The sequence below is a fragment of the Calidris pugnax genome, unplaced genomic scaffold (genome assembly GCF_001431845.1).
Source record: "Calidris pugnax isolate Ruff unplaced genomic scaffold, ASM143184v1 scaffold60, whole genome shotgun sequence".
NCBI lineage: Eukaryota > Metazoa > Chordata > Aves > Charadriiformes > Scolopacidae > Calidris > Calidris pugnax.
In genome coordinates this window covers 3,996,151-4,016,155 of record NW_015090831.1, presented here as the reverse complement: position 1 = coordinate 4,016,155, position 20,005 = coordinate 3,996,151, and the positions used below count along the sequence as shown (strand labels likewise).

General features: G+C 35.7%; 1 protein-coding gene across 1 annotated transcript in view; it reads right to left on the bottom strand.

The window, feature by feature from the left end:
* The window catches only part of LRP1B (LDL receptor related protein 1B), a 618,836-nt gene that overhangs the window by 24,689 nt on the left and 574,142 nt on the right, over nucleotides 1-20,005 (bottom strand). Inside the window, exons 85-88 of the mRNA XM_014941128.1 lie at nucleotides 17,795-17,959; nucleotides 6,262-6,423; nucleotides 872-1,046; nucleotides 167-271 (exon numbers count right to left, since the gene is read on the bottom strand). Of these exons, the coding sequence (XP_014796614.1) occupies nucleotides 167-271; nucleotides 872-1,046; nucleotides 6,262-6,423; nucleotides 17,795-17,959 (607 nt within the window). The remainder of the gene's footprint in view (nucleotides 1-166; nucleotides 272-871; nucleotides 1,047-6,261; nucleotides 6,424-17,794; nucleotides 17,960-20,005) is intronic.

The window sequence follows — 20,005 nt, the reverse complement described above, 5'->3', positions numbered from 1 at the left end:
GGGTCACAGAAATGGCTAGAAGAAGCACTGTAAGTTATGACTGTATAATGTGCAAGCAGCACATTATACATCCTGAAGAGATCAAAAATACAGATACACACATAATAACTTTGCTGTTGGTTGGCACACAGATATTTTAATGATCTACGCAATGCAGGATACTCACAGACAGACAGGTATGTTTGTCTCTGGGTCCAGCTGACATGTACCACCATTGTAGCAGTAGCCATCACATAACTGACAGGTAGAGGCAATCTTTCCATTAGTGCAACTGCCATGATTAAAAAAGAAATACAAATAGCAATCAATATTTTATTAAATGTGGTGAATTCCCTTATAATTACCTTCATATTAAAATATTGGTTTTATGATATGTGTAAGATCTACTGATTGCAAGAATTCTAGGTTTCCACTTTGAAAAGCTAGCACAGGTAGTGAGCTTATTACATGAAATATTATTAATCTTTCTTTTACTTATGAAAATAAATCATTATTATACAAAGCAATCACTGAGCAATATAGCAGCACATCTTACTACATATGCTTTCATCGGTATACAATACATCTCTCTGATTGTCACAGATACTGCAGAATGAACAAATTTCAACAGTGTGGTAAAACCCAACTGTTAGTTTTATTAAATATTTCAATTTTTCCAAGTGAAGATCCATTCAGTCTCCTGCTACATTATGTTTCCCCCAGTGAGGAGCTTTCCAAAAGTTGGTTCAAAAATGCAGGAGCCACACAAAGGAACTGTTCTGATGCGACCTGTTCAAGGCTAGACACTGTGGAAGAAATTTAAAGGGTAATCCAATATAATCACTATTAAATCTATGAGTTTGAATACAGCCACTCCCCTACACACACTTACTTGCATACTATGTCGTTACTGTCCTTGTTTATTATGCAGTGTCCCCCATGACATCTGATACACTTGTCCACTTCACATTTTGGACCTTCAAATCGTACTGGACAGACACATTCTACACTTCCATCGTCAGAAATAGTACAGGATTCAGAATTCACACAATAATGGTGGCAAACATCTGCAAGCAACATGAAAGCTAATTACTAAAAGGGATTAAGGAGCATCATATAAAAATACCTTACTTTTCTATATTTTGAAAGGTACTATAATAAAAACAAAATTATAAATGAAGCTGGTGACTCACTAGCAACGACAAGAATCAAGAATATCCCATAAAGAGATAAATAACATATTAATGATATGGTCTTGAGAAGTGAAATAGGAGGATAAACTGATAAGAGATTTTATTTCTTCTTCTAGGTGTCTAACCACTTACAGCATTATCCCACACAATATAAAGAGCACTGATGAGAAAACCAGAGTAATGTTGATGTATTTAATGGGACATTGGCTGAATAAAAATCTTTTGATACATTCACATTAGCATCAACAGCATTATGCTAAACTGAAATGGAAACAGTATTTTGAAATAATTAAGTTGTATTTTCATTCATCCACATATTAAAATTTCATGAAGCTCTAATAATAATACATAAGGACATAATCCATAAGTTTTACAAAAAACCTACATACATGCTTATCTTTATGGACTGTGCAAGACCCCATTATCTTATTTAACTGCTTAACTGTCAGCAGGACTGAGATTTCAAGTAGTGAATTCTTTAACTCTTTAGAAGCATCAGTAACTGTCTCATATTTTTATATCCGCTTAAAAAAACCAAGCTGCCTGACTGAAGGAGCTTCCAGAGATACAAGACAGTGGTATCTTAACATTTAGGTTCATTTTTATTTATGTTGTAGCAACAGCTTTGTTTTGGTGGGGTTTGTTTGCCTGTTTGCTTGTTTGGTTGTTTTTTTGTTTAGCAACAGCTTTGTTTTGGTGGGGTTTGTTTGTCTGTTTGCTTGTTTGGGTTGGTTTTTTGTTTGAGTCATCATTTAAGCTCCTTAATGGAGCCTAATCATTCAAAGTCTCTATTTTTCCCTGTTTCTAACACTTTCTCCAGTTCTGTGTAGTTAACATGCTGTGTTGAGCTTTTGGTGGTGTTCTTGATGGACAGATGAAGTAATTGATATATCATATGTATCAATTCCTAACTATGCATCTTTATTAGCTTAGAGTTAAACTGGTACAGATGCAATTCCTAACTATGCATCTTTATTAGCTTAAACTGGTACAGATATAAGTCATCATTTAAGCTCCTTAATGGAGCCTAATCATTCAAAGTCTCTATTTTTCCCTGTTTCTAACACTTTCTCCAGTTCTGTGTAGTTAACATGCTGTGTTGAGCTTTTGGTGGTGTTCTTGATGGACAGATGAAGTAATTGATATATCATATGTATCAATTCCTAACTATGCATCTTTATTAGCTTAAACTGGTACAGATAAATAAAATATTACCTCTCTATCAAAACTAAAAAACTCATGTCCTTTATAGCACAAGATGCGGCTGAGGGTGAGTCAGCAGCAGCTAGAAGCAGGGCATTATCAGGCTGCTCACTACAGAACAAAAGCTTGGCCAAATGGCAACCTCAGCCTTGAGCACGGCAGGGGAAACTCTCAAGCTGCCGTTTGACTGGGGGCACGTTATAAGCAGCAAATTGGTGATGACTAAAAAATTGATATATTTTACTGAGTGTACTCAAGATGGATTAATCATGAGCATGTCTCATGATATGAAAACGTTTTGCTTATGCATCTCTGTGCTCAGTTTTCCCCCCTCTCAAAGAAGAACATCCTGACTGCCATACCATTGGTACTCACCATAGAATCATAGAATCAAATTGGTTGGAAGGGGCTTTTAAGATCATGGACCGCAACCATTGATCAAACACTGGAAAAACCACCACCCAACCATGTCCCTCAGCACCACATCTACCTGCCTTTTAAGCACCTCCAGGGATGGCAATTCCACCACATCCCTGGGCAGTCTGGTCCAATGTTTGATAACCCTTTCAGTGAGGATAATTTTCCTAATAACCAATATAAGCTTCCCCTAGTGCAACTTGAGGTCATTTCCACTTGTTACAACTAGTTACTTGGGAGAAGAGACTGACCTCCACCTCTCTACAACTTCCTTTCAGGTAGTTATAGAGAGTGATACAGTCTCTTATCAGTCTTCTTTCCTCCAGGCTGAACAACCCCAGTTCCCTCAGCTGCTCCTCATGAGCTCCAGACCCCTCACCAGGTTCGTTTTCCTTCTCTGGACTCACTCCAGAATATCAATGTCTGGAAAACTTGTGCTAAAGGACAAAGCTTGGCTGTTGGAGGATTTATTTCTGTTTGATTATTCATTGTATGTCTCCAGCTGTCTATGCAGGCTGTAGACTCATCTACCTGGAATCACTACTGAGCAACCAGAGAGGCTTAAAAGACACTAAATGAAGTAGTTCATTGTTTGCTGTTCCCCAATTCAAGGTACAGAATGGTAATTTGCAGCAGGGGGGCTAGTTTTTTGAACAAAAACTACAGTAGGTTGAAAGCTAATATTGAGAGACATTTTATGAAAAAAACATTGCAAGGGGGAAACGTTTCCACATACATTAGGACAAAAAAAAAATCCCAAAATCTATGTATAGGAAGTTCATACTCTAAACCAAGTATTTTTAAGTATTGATTGTAGTCACAAACACCTTTAATCTTCTGCTATATCTAAAATATGTATGCTACATTTGGACAGAAATGACACAAAAAAATTCTTGTGGGTTTTTTTTTTTTTTTTCTAAAGAAAGGACTTTTAGTTTCAGGGAAAGTAACAGCTTGTGAGATCACCTTCTTCACTTTGAATGATTGTAACTGCATGAAAACGTTTTCTATTTTTTAGGTTGTTTGGGCCTTAAATGATACAAGAAATGAACTTTAACTAGTCCGTATGTCTTATTTCAGGAATTTAAAATAGGGAGTTATATTCAAATACATCAAATACATGTGTATATAATAACATGCACAATGTTAGTAGAATTCTATGTAAATTCATTCACTTAAATTTATTTCAGCAGTGCCAGTGCCTTGACACGGAGCACACATTTTGGTTATTAGCCCTTATGTGAACTAATCACAGGAGAAACTCTGCATTGGGTAATTGGAGACAATAAGTATGAGGAAAATAAGGTCTTTGCAATCTGGCAATACTGCAAGTAGATGTCTTCTCCCTGCCATAAAAAACACTAATAATATTTTCAGCTTGGGAGCATGAGTAAAATACCTATACACATTCATGTATCATCCTTTGCATATGAACTAGTTTCAATCATATCATAGAACGACAGAAAAAGATATCTTAGAGGCAACCAATCTTTGCAATAATGCTGTTTTAATACATTCCAACATGCATACAAAGTGAATGTGATTAATAAAGTGAAAAATCATACATACATGTGAATAAAGCAAACAATAATAGATGTGAATTTGTATACACATTATTAACTGTAAACCTGTACAATTTCATAGAACTGTTATGGGCCACAAAAAAAATACTGGAAAAGATTGCAAGACTTATTTTTCCTAAAAGTATTAAGGTTTAAATAAACAAAAGCTTAATTTTATTTTGTATTTTATAATGTGTTTGAGTCTCCGTACTGTGGCATTTTTCCAAAGTGTCAGCAGACAATCCAAATCTGATAATAAGCACTGTTTAAAAAGTACCCCTAAATTTACATTTAAAAAAAAGGATGTTTGCAGAAGCATTCAAGTAGAAACAATTTGTTTGGTTTTTGGGTAAGCCTCAAGTAAATATTTTTTCTTAATCTGTGTGTCTGTCTGTGCATGATTTATGTACTATACTGTTTTCAAATACCCAATTGTGTTTGCAGATAGTTATTTGTGGATCCATGCAGTTTGTTTAATACCAAGTGGGAGAGAATCACAATTACTGCTGGTTTTCCATTCAAAGGTTTCAATTTATTTCATAGTCTCCCAACTGGAAATACATTCAGTTTACTTCAGTACAAATCCTATTTAACATACACACTAACCCTTTCCTTGTTTGACAGACCTTTCACTAAAACTAAATACTTTTCGTATCTTGTAGATAATTCTAAACCAGACCTTTATAGCAGCTAATTTCCCTTCCATTTTCTTTAAATCTAGCCTTCTTCAGCAAATTCACTGAATTACATACAAGAGATGATGGCTTTCACATTTAATGTTCTCTTCTATAACAAGCACTACAACAGTCCCCTATTTTAGAGTCTTAAAGCAAACCAGGAGCAGAAAAAAAGATTTAAAAAAATAATTGTGGTCTCAGAAAAATAATCAGTTTTAGGTTGCTAATGAGTCATCACGTTGAAGTGACATAAGGAAGACACATTCCAATTTTGAAATGAGTGACCAAAGGAAGAAATTAAAAATTATATTCAAATGTCTTGAGTCACTGGAAAACAAATAATGATGACCCATAAAGCATCAAGAGAAAAGAAAGGTTAAAGGTAAAAGGTAAAAAGAAGATCTATTGGTTGATAATCTTCTTTCCCCTCTGCTCTATAAAATAAGTAAAAGATTAGAGAAAGTTCTAGAAAGTGCAAGAGCCTTTCTAAAGCCATGGAAACCTTTAGAAAACAGTATTTCAAAGAGAAGAAACTGACGGGTCAGTGGAATGATAAACTATGGAGAATTTGAGATGCAGAGGATAGAAGAGAAGTCCTGAGAATTAAACAAGAGTAATACTTAGAGATCCTGATTTTCAATACTAGGAGGGGGCAGAAACCATAATCAAGGTGATCTTAGACTGAGGAAGATGAAGGAATACAGAGGCAAGGCACTCAAAGCAGTTGTCCATATACTGCTTACTGGGGTTAGAAATAAAAATGAAAGGAAAGGCAGCAGTTCAAGACACATGTGTTAGTCTGCAAGGATATGGGATACCAGACAAATTCAAACCAGCTATGCCAATTCACTATGTCTAGGCATTCCACCAGCATAACAAATATGAGAAACTGGAGTAGAAAATTGTTACATAATTACCTCATTTCTACTGACACTCAGCTGTCTTGTACAGTTCCGTTGTATGTATTCATTCATGAAAATACTAAAATAAACAATTCCTAAAAAAGCTCTTCCTTTACCTACACATGATAGTTGGATATTGCAGAAATATGTTCAAAGATGACTTGAATATTCAGATTCCACTCCCTTAGCAGTATAAATAATTTTGGAACTAAGTTTATCAAGGTGCGTCATAGAAAAATCACTCAAGTCATGTTAAACTTCCACATTATAGAACTTCTATTATAAACCCAGATTTAGCACGAGTTAAGATGTTGTGAAGACTACTTACAATACTGACATCTGTCTCCTGTATACTCAGGCAAGCAGCTGCAGAAGGGTTGATTCCCAGCAGTGACGCTGCAGGTTCCTCCGTTTTGGCAGAAATGATGGCAGACTGTCTGGTTGCAGTTTGGTCCCGTGAAACCCAGGGCACAGTTGCAGGTAGGCCTCCCTAGTCAAAGCAAAGAAAGCTATTTTATGATAAAAATAAACAAACATTAAAACAATAAGCAGCAATTTAAAGATTGATACACTGATCATAACAGTAGCAAGTTTTAATGCATGAGCCCAGCTACATTTCTCTAGACGCTAATAATTGCTGCCTTGCATCAGACCAAAGATGCCTGTAAAGTCAATATTCAATGTCTAAAAAGCAATGAGCACCTCGGGACGAACATTTGCACAAAATGAACTCCTAGTCTACAGCTTCTTTTTAAAGGGCTTTAAAATTGTGTTTAAACACTGATGCATTTTTCCTCCTGTGATTCTTCATTTTATGTTTTCCAATCTTTTTCCTTATCTAAATCTTATGTCTAAAGGATTTATAACTTTGTTACAATTCCACTGTTTATTAAACATTTCCGCTATCCTCTGGCCTTTTTCATATGGCTTATCTTCTTTAAAACAAACTTCTAGATCCCATAAATGTTTTTCCATTTCCTGACCTTGTTTTTATATCTGATTTGTAATCTTCTCTTTAAGTAAAAGACTTGACGTGTCCAACTAGCCATCTCCTTTCTCGCTTCTTAATAATCTATTCTCATTCTTGTTTTTCTCTTACAAAACATTATTTTTCCCCCACCCTCTTCCCCTTTGCTTTCATTCTGCCTCTAGGATTTTCTTAAAGTTAAGCAAACCAGACAGTTTAACACTTTTCTTCTTCCTGTCTCCCAAGATGCTAAGTAAGAAACTTCTTACATATAGAGAAGAAACAACAACAAAAAAATTGTCTATCTAGTTGTCTGTCTCAATAAAGTAAGGTAGATTAAATATCCCACAAATCCCACAATTTTAATTTTCTCCTGGTCTGCCTTTGTTTTAATACTATGTAATCATTTAATACCATATTAGTCGGAAAAATTTTCAATGCAAGTGAAGTGCTCTCATTTTTTCAACTGATTCACGCAGAATTATTTATTTGTTCTTTTTCCTTCATTTACTTCTTACTCTTCTTATATGAAACCCTTCCTGTAATTCCTGTCAATATTTTCTATTTTAAGCTATGCTAATTTAAAGTGTTTTGCAAATCATCCTAAAGGCCATGAGATCTGTTAGTCTTTTCCTCTAATGAGTACAGCAGGAACAAAACCACTGACTTAAAAATAGCTCCAACTAGTTTAATATGCATCAGCCTGGTTATTCATATCTGTCCCCTGTGATCTAAACATTAAATCAAAGATGTTGAACTCAGATGTTAGCACAGACTCCTTTTGTTTTTCCCCATGTATACACCTGTATTTAAATTTCTGCCCCCAAGCCAGGTGGTTTCACATAATCCTTCATCTGAATCAGTGTTTCAATAAAAATGTTAAAATAAAAGAGTGATAGAACAGAGATCTAGAGGTCTGAAATCAATTTTTATTATAAATACTCCTCTATTTTTTAAAATGATGGGGCAATGATATTTCCCTAGTTTGTAGAAAAGATTATTCTATTCGTTGCTAATGTAGGCTGATAAATATGCCAAACTGCTGACAGTTATATGAAAATTTAATATAGTATAGCCTAAACCCCATTTTTGTCACTCAATTTAACATGACTTTTAGTAACATTAATAGTTCATTGCCTATTTATACACAGACTGTTGCCATCTAAAAGAATACTAATAATGACATTTTCATCTGCCTTATTCTCATAAATTATTTCTGATACCAAATGGATCCAAGAATAGTTTAATAAAACTGCAGTATTAAACAATGGCACACAATGCCAGAAGTTTTTGTATCATAGAATCATAATATTGATTTTTGTTTGCAAAGGAAATAGTCATGTTCACCAAGATGTCACATATCTTATCTAACAAGCCTTGCAATGTAATCTCATGCACAGAGAACTTCAGTATTTACAATGGTCATGAAGTTTCAGGATTAGAGCTGTAGAGAGACAGAAGCAAAATGGTCTCCAATTCCCAACCTTCACCACCATGGAAATGTTCAAAACACATTACAGTATCAAAAACATTAATAAGGAAAGTGGTTTATGGGGTGCCAAACTGCCTCAAATTCAGATAACCATCTTTTGATTTACTTTATGCAAAAATATGCTAAAACATTTTTCTGAAAAAAAAAAAAAGAAAAACCAAACGGAAAAAAAAATCCCTATTTTGACCTCTTCCTTCTTCAGTGCAATCCTCAGCTGGATTTACGAGAATATTGTCTTCTTTTCCTCTGCCTATTACAGAGTAGCATCCTAGCTTTCCTTAGACTCTTCCCTAACATAATAATCCCAAGAAAATTTCCCTGTTTCATTTACCTATGTTGAAAAGTGTTGTTTGACAAAGTGCCAAGAATGACAAGGTGGCAGCACACTCTCAGCATCTCATGTGTAAATGTTTCAAAACCACAACAATAATATCTAGAGAGCAAGAAGTACATTTTTTTGATCTTGTTCTGGGTTTCTCCACTCTCAGTTTACAGTGAATGTGCATCCACTTAGCTATTTACTATCTCTAATCCAATTCTTGGATACACCAAAACAATGCACATAGTCCCTATATCAATGAGAGTATTTAAAATAATTCTAAATTAAAAAATCTAAAATAAACAAACTGCTGGGAATACATTAAAGTGCACCTGGTAAGACATACAAAACAAGTAAGAAAAATAATAATGAAAATTCTTGGGGGAAACAATGTACTTGAAAGTCACTATTTTCTGAAGATTCTTTATGTAGAATCTCTCTCTCTTAAAAAATTAAGAATAATAATTTACAGATTTTTCATTCTTAATTCTATAAGTGATAGAACTTGAAAAAAGCTTATACAACTCTCACATATTTTTTCAAATGTTTTGCACAGAAGTTAGCAGATTAAAGGAGAATACTTTATGGTGACCATAGGACATACGAAGTAATTTTTGGCAGTAGGACACACAGACAAAATACGTGAAGTTTTTGGCATGAAGATGAAATGCAGTTTCACTCTTTCATCCAAAAGAAGATGATAGGGATCAAAATCCTACAACGTTCAATTAGGGTTTTGATGAAAGAAACTCCTAGTTTGCCAATTAATTTGCTATATAAAAGCAAATAACTTGTCAAATAATCTTCAAAAATGTCTCATAAACATTTTAGTGCACTGTCTCTGTAATATCTAGGTGGCTTCTTTTGGGAATCTACTCATATATCTTAAATTCCTATTTACATTTATTTTGTAACAGACATAACTCTAAGATTAACTTTGATTCATGCAATTGCCTAAACAACTGAGAAATATTATGTATTCTGTACGACCACATACAGCATTTTGCAACTTAAAGAAAAATGTAGTTTGAAGAAATAGTATTTTTATAAGCTTTCTGAAAGTTTTGAAAAACAAGATCATCTGGATGAATGCCTGCACCAAGACATAGATTATGTATTTCTTTCAGTCAGTGGTAAAATTTTGCAACTTAAAGAAAAATGTAGTTTGAAGAAATAGTATTTTTATAAGCTTTCTGAAAGTTTTGAAAAACAAGATCATCTGGATGAATGCCTGCACCAAGACATAGATTATGTATTTCTTTCAGTCAGTGGTAAATTCACAACCAGCACTGTGTGTTTTTAAGTTGTTATGTGTGAATACAAATTCACAACCAGCACTGTGTGTTTTTAAGTCGTTACATGTGAATACCACATTTACTTTGCATATTTCACTTACTTTCACTATTAAAGAATACTACGTGGTATATACCAACTTACTGTAAGTAACCGAATGTCTTCTGGAGTAGTTATCAGTGGGATGTGGGAATCACAATAATTCATTTGTGTGTGGCACATGAACCATAATTAGCTTTACTGAACCAACAGTAGTGGAGAGAAGTTGTAGGACTGTACATAATTAGGAGGTGAGCTGATTGGCATCAATCCCAAGAGACCAACACTCTCTCCATATTATATGAAAATTTAATATAGTATAGCCTAAACCCCATTTTTGTCACTCAATTTAACATGACTTTTAGTAACATTAATAGTTCATTGCCTATTTATACACAGACTGTTGCCATCTAAAAGAATACTAATAATGACATTTTCATCTGCCTTATTCTCATAAATTATTTCTGATACCAAATGGATCCAAGAATAGTTTAATAAAACTGCAGTATTAAACAATGGCACACAATGCCAGAAGTTTTTGTATCATAGAATCATAATATTGATTTTTGTTTGCAAAGGAAATAGTCATGTTCACCAAGATGTCACATATCTTATCTAACAAGCCTTGCAATGTAATCTCATGCACAGAGAACTTCAGTATTTACAATGGTCATGAAGTTTCAGGATTAGAGCTGTAGAGAGACAGAAGCAAAATGGTCTCCAATTCCCAACCTTCACCACCATGGAAATGTTCAAAACACATTACAGTATCAAAAACATTAATAAGGAAAGTGGTTTATGGGGTGCCAAACTGCCTCAAATTCAGATAACCATCTTTTGATTTACTTTATGCAAAAATATGCTAAAACATTTTTCTGAAAAAAAAAAAAAGAAAAACCAAACGGAAAAAAAAATCCCTATTTTGACCTCTTCCTTCTTCAGTGCAATCCTCAGCTGGATTTACGAGAATATTGTCTTCTTTTCCTCTGCCTATTACAGAGTAGCATCCTAGCTTTCCTTAGACTCTTCCCTAACATAATAATCCCAAGAAAATTTCCCTGTTTCATTTACCTATGTTGAAAAGTGTTGTTTGACAAAGTGCCAAGAATGACAAGGTGGCAGCACACTCTCAGCATCTCATGTGTAAATGTTTCAAAACCACAACAATAATATCTAGAGAGCAAGAAGTACATTTTTTTGATCTTGTTCTGGGTTTCTCCACTCTCAGTTTACAGTGAATGTGCATCCACTTAGCTATTTACTATCTCTAATCCAATTCTTGGATACACCAAAACAATGCACATAGTCCCTATATCAATGAGAGTATTTAAAATAATTCTAAATTAAAAAATCTAAAATAAACAAACTGCTGGGAATACATTAAAGTGCACCTGGTAAGACATACAAAACAAGTAAGAAAAATAATAATGAAAATTCTTGGGGGAAACAATGTACTTGAAAGTCACTATTTTCTGAAGATTCTTTATGTAGAATCTCTCTCTCTTAAAAAATTAAGAATAATAATTTACAGATTTTTCATTCTTAATTCTATAAGTGATAGAACTTGAAAAAAGCTTATACAACTCTCACATATTTTTTCAAATGTTTTGCACAGAAGTTAGCAGATTAAAGGAGAATACTTTATGGTGACCATAGGACATACGAAGTAATTTTTGGCAGTAGGACACACAGACAAAATACGTGAAGTTTTTGGCATGAAGATGAAATGCAGTTTCACTCTTTCATCCAAAAGAAGATGATAGGGATCAAAATCCTACAACGTTCAATTAGGGTTTTGATGAAAGAAACTCCTAGTTTGCCAATTAATTTGCTATATAAAAGCAAATAACTTGTCAAATAATCTTCAAAAATGTCTCATAAACATTTTAGTGCACTGTCTCTGTAATATCTAGGTGGCTTCTTTTAGGAATCTACTCATATCTTAAATTCCTATTTACATTTATTTTGTAACAGACAGAACTCTAAGATTAACTTTGATTCATGCAATCGCCTAAACTGAGAAATATTATGTATTTTGTATGACCACATACAGCATTTTGCAACTTAAAGAAAAATGTAGTTTGAAGAAATAGTATTTTTATAAGCTTTCTGAAAGTTTTGAAAAACAAGATCATCTGGATGAATGCCTGCACCAAGACATAGATTATGTATTTCTTTCAGTCAGTGGTAAATTCACAACCAGCACTGTGTGTTTTTAAGTCGTTACATGTGAATACCACATTTACTTTGCATATTTCACTTACTTTCACTATTAAAGAATATGACGTGGCACACATCAACTTACTGTAAGTAACAGAATGTCTTCTGGAGTAGTTATCAGTGGGCTGTGGGAATCACAATAATTCATTTCTGTGTGGCTCATGAACCATAATTAGCTTTACTGAACCAACAGTAGTGGAGAGAAGTTGTAGGACTGTACATAATTAGGAGGTGAGCTGATTGGCATCAATCCCAAGAGACCAAAGCAAATAACTTGTCAAATAATCTTCAAAAATGTCTCAAACATTTTAGTGCACTGTCTCTGTAATATCTAGGTGGCTTCTTTTGGGAATCTACTCATATATCTTAAATTCCTATTTACATTTATTTTGTAACAGACATAACTCTAAGATTAACTTTGATTCATGCAATTGCCTAAACAACTGAGAAATATTATGTATTCTGTACGACCACATACAGCATTTTGCAACTTAAAGAAAAATGTAGTTTGAAGAAATAGTATTTTTATAAGCTTTCTGAAAGTTTTGAAAAACAAGATCATCTGGATGAATGCCTGCACCAAGACATAGATTATGTATTTCTTTCAGTCAGTGGTAAATTCACAACCAGCACTGTGTGTTTTTAAGTCGTTACATGTGAATACCACATTTACTTTGCATATTTCACTTACTTTCACTATTAAAGAATATGACGTGGCACACATCAACTTACTGTAAGTAACAGAATGTCTTCTGGAGTAGTTATCAGTGGGCTGTGGGAATCACAATAATTCATTTCTGTGTGGCTCATGAACCATAATTAGCTTTACTGAACCAATAGTAGTGGAGAGAAGCTGTAGGACTGCACATAATTAGGAGGTGAGCTGATTGGGATCAATCCCAAGAGGCAAACACTCTCTCCATGTTGTGAAAGAAAGGGAGAAAAGAACAATCTCTAAATATATTAGAGTGGTCTCAAAGGCTGCTCTTTCTAAGGCTGGTTGTGACGGTTCTGCTGGGACCATTAATCAGCTGTGAACCAGACCAGACAGCTCTGACATGGAGCTAAATACCACTCCTCAAATTATTTTGAGAATACTTAATCAATTTTCATTTAGTGGAAAGACATAATAATTTTTTACTCATTTTGGTACAAACATCACAATTCTATATGGTTACCCATACTCTATACTACAAATAAATATCTAATTTGTGAACTAGTTAGATCTAGTTAATGTGTTCAAACACTTAGTACATTTTTGCTCCAACATTTTTATTTTAAACTGTAAGGAGAAAGGAAGTGTATTTTTATAGTAACATTTATTTTTTTCCCAAATTCCCATTAATTTGGCTTACTGGAAAGTGTTCATTATTATACCCAAACTTTTAATTACATGTCTCAGATGTGTACTTTTAATTAACTGATGACATTTTCTTTGTTCAATTATTGTAGTTCAATACAACTGTCATAAACTTATAAATTTTAATTAAAGCTGCCCCAATCTCTAGCTATATAATGTTCACATAGGAATTTGCCAAAAGGCTTAGCAGCAAGTAAACCAACAGTGAATAATCCCTGAATTGCCAGTGGGATTTGTTCAACAAATTAACATTTGTGTGCAGATAATGAGGTTCTACAACTTACCACATCCAGCAAAGATTTAGCACAATCACGTTTCAAAAAAATGAGTAATAGTCTGCAATTTACTTAATTAGTTATCACATTACTATTATATACCAGGCGGTGAAAGAGAAGGGGATTTACACATTCACTAGAACACACACATTCACTAGAGGAGCATTTCATATGCTGAGTCATTTTATTTAAATCATAACACGATGAAAGGTTTGTTTTCAGGATGTCTCTTCCTTGGTTTTTGAGCCAGAAGCCAACAATAAGGAAATGCCCCGACTCCTAGGGAAGCCTCCCAGCAGTGGGGACCCCCCAGAAGATCATCTCCCTCTGAGGCTAAAGTTACCGGGAGTCCCGAAGCTCTCCAAAGGGCACGTGTGAAGAATGACATTTGTTAGATGGACTGGATCAAAGCTGTTTGAGTTGGATAACATACAAGAATCAATAAGGGCAATCAGAGCTTCTGAGAAAGAGCCAAGCAAGCCGAAATTATCACAGGTCATTTATAGGATTTGGATTGGCACTCGCACACATCTGAATTCTGCAACTGCCAGAGGAAAAAGCTTCATCATTTTGAACAAAAATACATTTTAATAAAAGAGAAAAATTGGGAAAATATGTGGAACTTGATTGCATCAGTTTCACAGGACTGTTTGATGAGCCAATTGTATAACAGATCAAAACTATAAAAGCTGCTTTTTGAGGAACTGGTTGTGAGCATCATAGTATGGCAAGTGGTACACACAGACAGCAATAGCACAGCAGAAGAAATTAAGATTATATTGAGGTGAATTTATTTTAAAATACTAATTTTATATTTTCCAGAAATGTAAGGGAATTCTCTACCAAAAAAAACCACAAACCAAAACAAACCCAAACAAAATAAAACCCTAAGGTTTTGGTGCAATGTACCTATTGCTACTGGACAGGTCCATTTGGTGGGATGTAATAATATAAATCTAGACATAATGTAATGCCTAAGTTCTATAACCATTAATAAAAAAATGAGCAATTCCTGGTAACAAAGAACTTTTTTATTCCTCCATGCAGCAACGGGCAAGAATACAGTAGCATGAACACTAATGACACTGATATGAACCTGACAAAGCAGCTCATCATTGAAGGCTGAGACAAGGAGAAGGAAGAGAATGAATGCTGCTCGGGATTTCCCACCCCAGTCCAAACTGGGATCAGTGTGTGCAGCCCCTGCAGCTAAACCTGCCCTCACTGATGATGCACTGCCTGCCCAACAAGCTTTGAACCCTGGTGTATTTGACTGGAAGGAGGAAATGGTTGTTGCAAAAACACTGGAGGAATTAAACTTTGTTGACTTCATTACAGTTTTCAATACTTTTTGGGACATCCAGTTCCCCCTGTAAGACACATAATTGCTTTAGTATATTATGGACTAGATTAAACTAGGATAGGGGGACATCTCACTGACATGGTAGTTTGTTTCAGAAACACACGATTTATGGCCTGATATAGATAAGAAATATGGTCTGATAAGAAATAGAGATTTCTTCTTAATAGAATATTTACAGGGTCCAGGGGCTAGGCATTCAAGGAAGATGAGATGTGGATCAATTTGAAAATTTTATCTGGAATGCTGGATGGGGCCACACTGATTTAGAAAGATATATGGTCCTTAATTTCCATGTCTCCTGCATGTGGCATGGGCTTCAAGGCATGGCTACCCTCATGAATTGGAAATGGCAGGTAGGAAATCTGGTTAACTTGAAATATGATTATAAAAATTTGATTAAACTGGGAAAGTGGACACAGCACAGCAGAAGAGTATTCCTACTGGCAGGGATGCCCAGAGAGAGTCATCAGAACCAGCTCTACGGTGGTCTCAGCTTGGCACGCTTTGGCCACGTGTGATACAGTCAACTTTAGTTGCAGTTAAAGGTTCAGATTCCCCAAAACCAGGCATTTGAACAGTGAGATGTGGACTGTGGTCATCCATTCTGGCTCTCCTGATGCTTTTTTGGTGCAGGCACATTATCCTGTTTGAAACCAAGCAGAAATAAGGCTACACATGCATCTCCAGGCCCTCTGAAGGAGCTCGGGCCATGATTAACAATTTAGCACAAGTATATTGTAGAATCTCTTCATATCTCTACTTTGCTCACTGGTGACCAAACCTACTACACTAATTATTTCAGCAAGGCTGAGAGATTTCAGAGGCTGGATTTAGCAAGAAAAAAAAAATAAATTAAAAATCCAGGCAATAGCATAGCTGTGTGAACACAGCAAGTGTGAGCTGCCTGGTAAAGAAAACATGAGCTGCTGGAGGTGCATGAGCCCTGTGGCTACTGCCAAAAGAAGAGGATTAAATAAAACCCTGGGGTCTCTGCAGGATTCAGAATTGAGCTGGAGTTCTAGGAGTTGAGTTGTTAATTTTATGAAGCCTTTTAACCCCATAAAAGTATCAATTAAATGCCAGACATGTAAAGATGTGGGAATAAACACCCTCTCCTCAGATGACAAGGAAGTTCTGCACATCATTTAAATCACCCATGACTTTCTTCCATTCACTTGCATGTTCTCACTAAACATGTATTGATCTCACTACGTTGATAAAAATCTCTGCTTATCGTTTGTGTCAGTAGTTCCATCAGCTGTTAGAAGAAGTTTCAAGTATAATTAATCAACTTCAAATACAAGTAATTCTCATATTTAGTCGCTATTAGTGATGTTAACCACGAACAACATTATTAACCCTCAAGTACTCAGAACTGAAAAATCCTGTTTGTCATACAACAGATTACTAGGTTTGTATTCACTTGGATTTTTGCCACCACATCTCAGTAAAAAAGAGGAAGGTCCAGAGAAGCCAGTAAGTGAAGCTACATTACTAAACTATCTAAGCTAACTAGTAAGGAGTGCAGAGGAAAGCACTGACATCTAAGTCCCCTCTGTCACAGAGATTAGGAGACATAATTCTGAATTACAGGGAGCTCTCTCTCTACTTGTGCTGAAGTCAAACTCCTGTTCTAAAATCAGGTGCCTGTACTTTTCTTACAGACATCACAGCGTTGGTCATTTCATCACGTAGGAGAAAATGATTCACACCACTTTCAGCAGCTGATAAGCTTCTGAGATGAGACAGCAAACTCTTCTCCAGCTGTTCGACTTTGCATCAAATATTTAAATATTCCTTGGAGCAGAAAATAGAATTCAACTCCTCCTTTCTCACATAATTACTAAATTTCAGACTACTTCTTATCACACTTTCCCTCTCTAGCCCAAACACTAACTGCATTATACAAGCTACAACAGCTACATGTTCGGGACAAAGATCAACTGCCAAATACCCATGTTTTGACAGCTAGGATAATCTCCCTGAAGATAAGGGATGCGATTTCAAATTCCTTCAGGAAAAAAAGGGATCTTATTTCTGATCAAATAAATCTTCCTGAGAATTAGATGAGTAATATGCCTATTTTGTGAACTTCAGTAAAAGACTGTTACAGAGTTACACAACTCTGTAATTTAAGGAAATAATTCTGTGTATGCATGTAAAAATCTAGAGGCAGAATTCAGATAAAGAGAGCACAAGGTGTGTGACGTTGTTCCTGAGGTAGTTTGACTGGACCTTACACATTATAATTCCATATCTATACCTCGACATGTGTGTCTGTGCTCAATATTTACTTACCCACTCCCTTTTCTGGGATGCAGCCAAATTATGTTAAAACATCAAGATACATGAATGAAAAGCACTATTGGCACCATATATATATATAGGTATATACTGCTACATTGCACATCCTTTAAGCAGGCAAAGCAAAGGTGTTACAAAGAGGAAAAAAACATAACAAACAAGTAACGAATACAAACATTGAAATTAAAGCAGACATAATAGTTAGATACAGCTGCTCAGAAATATTTACCGAGGAGGGAGGCTCCACAGGTTCCTCCATTCTGGCAGTAGTTGTAGCAATGGTTTGTTTCACACCTTTCACCGGAGTAACTGGGCCAGCAGTGACATCGAGGATCCCCCTTCTCATTTATAATGCACTTGCCTCCATTTTCACAAGTTAATTTACAGGTATCATCTGCAGCAAGAGCACACACAGACTTGTTTTCAACCATTCCATTTCAAGTAGCAGGCAACACAGAACCTGTTTGCATCTTAAATAGAGCTACATATCTCTATCAATGGGGGGAAAAAAATAATCACTTTTCAAAATGAAGAAATGATGAAAGTATGACTTCTGTTTCCACAGTGCTAGAAGAAAAGACACCCTTAGGAGACCGTAAGCCCTCCCTGAAAGTTGCAGAGCCAGTGGGGGCTACGCTCCCCTGTAGAGCAGTGCTGTGAGCTCGTACCATACTGAGCTAGGGGCCTCTGTGAAGCACTTACACTTCATCCACACGATGCCCCAGGAAAGCTGACCTCCTTAGGATAGTTACCAATGATAGTATGGTTCTTGCTTGAAAATATCATTCCTAGTTAGTTTAAGAAATGGAAAAAAATGAACGCTGATTACACCTGAGGGATCTCAGAAAACTTCCCAGCTATTTTCTGGTGACTTCAGCTTTTTCCTGTTTGAATTTTTTGGATCTCTCTTCCACTCACTCTGTTAACTAACACCCTTCTTAACTAAACCCTACCCAAAATATTTAAAATGAAATTATTCAGCCTTCAAATCCTCCTCAGAAATGGATATTTGCAGACTAACTTGTTGCTTCTAAAACATATTTTCTGATTTATTCTTATTCTTTTCTGCTCAGTCTAAAATCACTGAGAAGAGATACTGCCTGCTGCTCTGCATTCATCGAGTGCTTGTGGCAGTAGTGCCACCAGCTTACCAGTGAGGTACGAGGTGACAGAAATTCTGATTAGGCCAGATTCAGTCTTTCTATAAAGCTTTCTTGCAATTAGAGTTGTGCCTGACTTGGAAACACTTTGAAAAATAAATCTCTATTCATTTCAGTGAACAAGATATAAAATCATTCAATGCTACCAACAAGAAATTAATTATAGACTAGCACACATACAATGCTCAAACATCCAAATAATTGTAATCCTAAAGAACCAGACAGGCACCTTTCCAGCCCAAAACATGCTTTCAGCAATGAGATTTTTCATTTCTCACATAGCAAAACAAATCCTGCGAAGCCAAACTGCTGCCTCACTAATCCAGCATTTGAACCCACATGGTTTTTAACAGGAGGGATACTACTAGCACTGAGAACTCTTCAGATGTTATGCTGAATTAATCTATTGTAGTTACAGATTACTAATGAAAAAGAGTCAAGGTTCCCATTTCATAGAATCACAGAATGGTTTGGGTTGGAAGGGGCCTTAAAGACCATCAAGTTCCAATCCCCTCGCTATGGCTAAGGACAACTTCCACTAGACCAGGTTGCTCAAAGCCCCATCCAGCCTGGCCTTGAACACCTCCAGGGATGGGACATCCACAGCTTCTCTGGGAAACATGTTCCAGTGTCTCACCGCTCTCACAGTAAAGAATTTTTTCTAATATCAAATCAAAAACTCCCCTCTTTCATTTTAAAACCATTACCGCTCAGTCCTATAGCTCCATTCCCTGATCAAGATGTCTAACATTGATAGACACAGTCACTCCTTTTTTTTTTTGATGTTTAAATAAACACATTGCGTTATAAGAGCAGAATTTAGGAATGATGGATATCCTCTGGCTGAATAGCGCTCTCTGGGATGGACTCTGCAGAGTGCAGAGATATAACTGTTCTAATGCAGCAGCCTTTTCCTTGGGTACATCCTTTCCTGCCCATGTATGTCCCTCCTCAGCAGGACCTGGCTGCCTCTGTTCACGGCCAGAACAGTGATGGTGCAGACACGTAACCTGGGGTCAAATATATTTAAACAAAACTTCTGGGAACTGATCATCTTTCAGGCAACTGCATCTCACAAATTAAGCTGAAACAAGACAACAAACCTAAAAGTTCTTGTGGAGGACTGACTGGCACATTATTATTTCGTTTTTACATTAAAAATATGAAATACCATGTGTGCCTAATTTTTTGGTATCCACCGTGCACATATACATCTGCTGTAACAAATCTACTTTGTATTTGGGAGTTTGAGGATGCCTCGGTGTTTTATTTATTTGAGT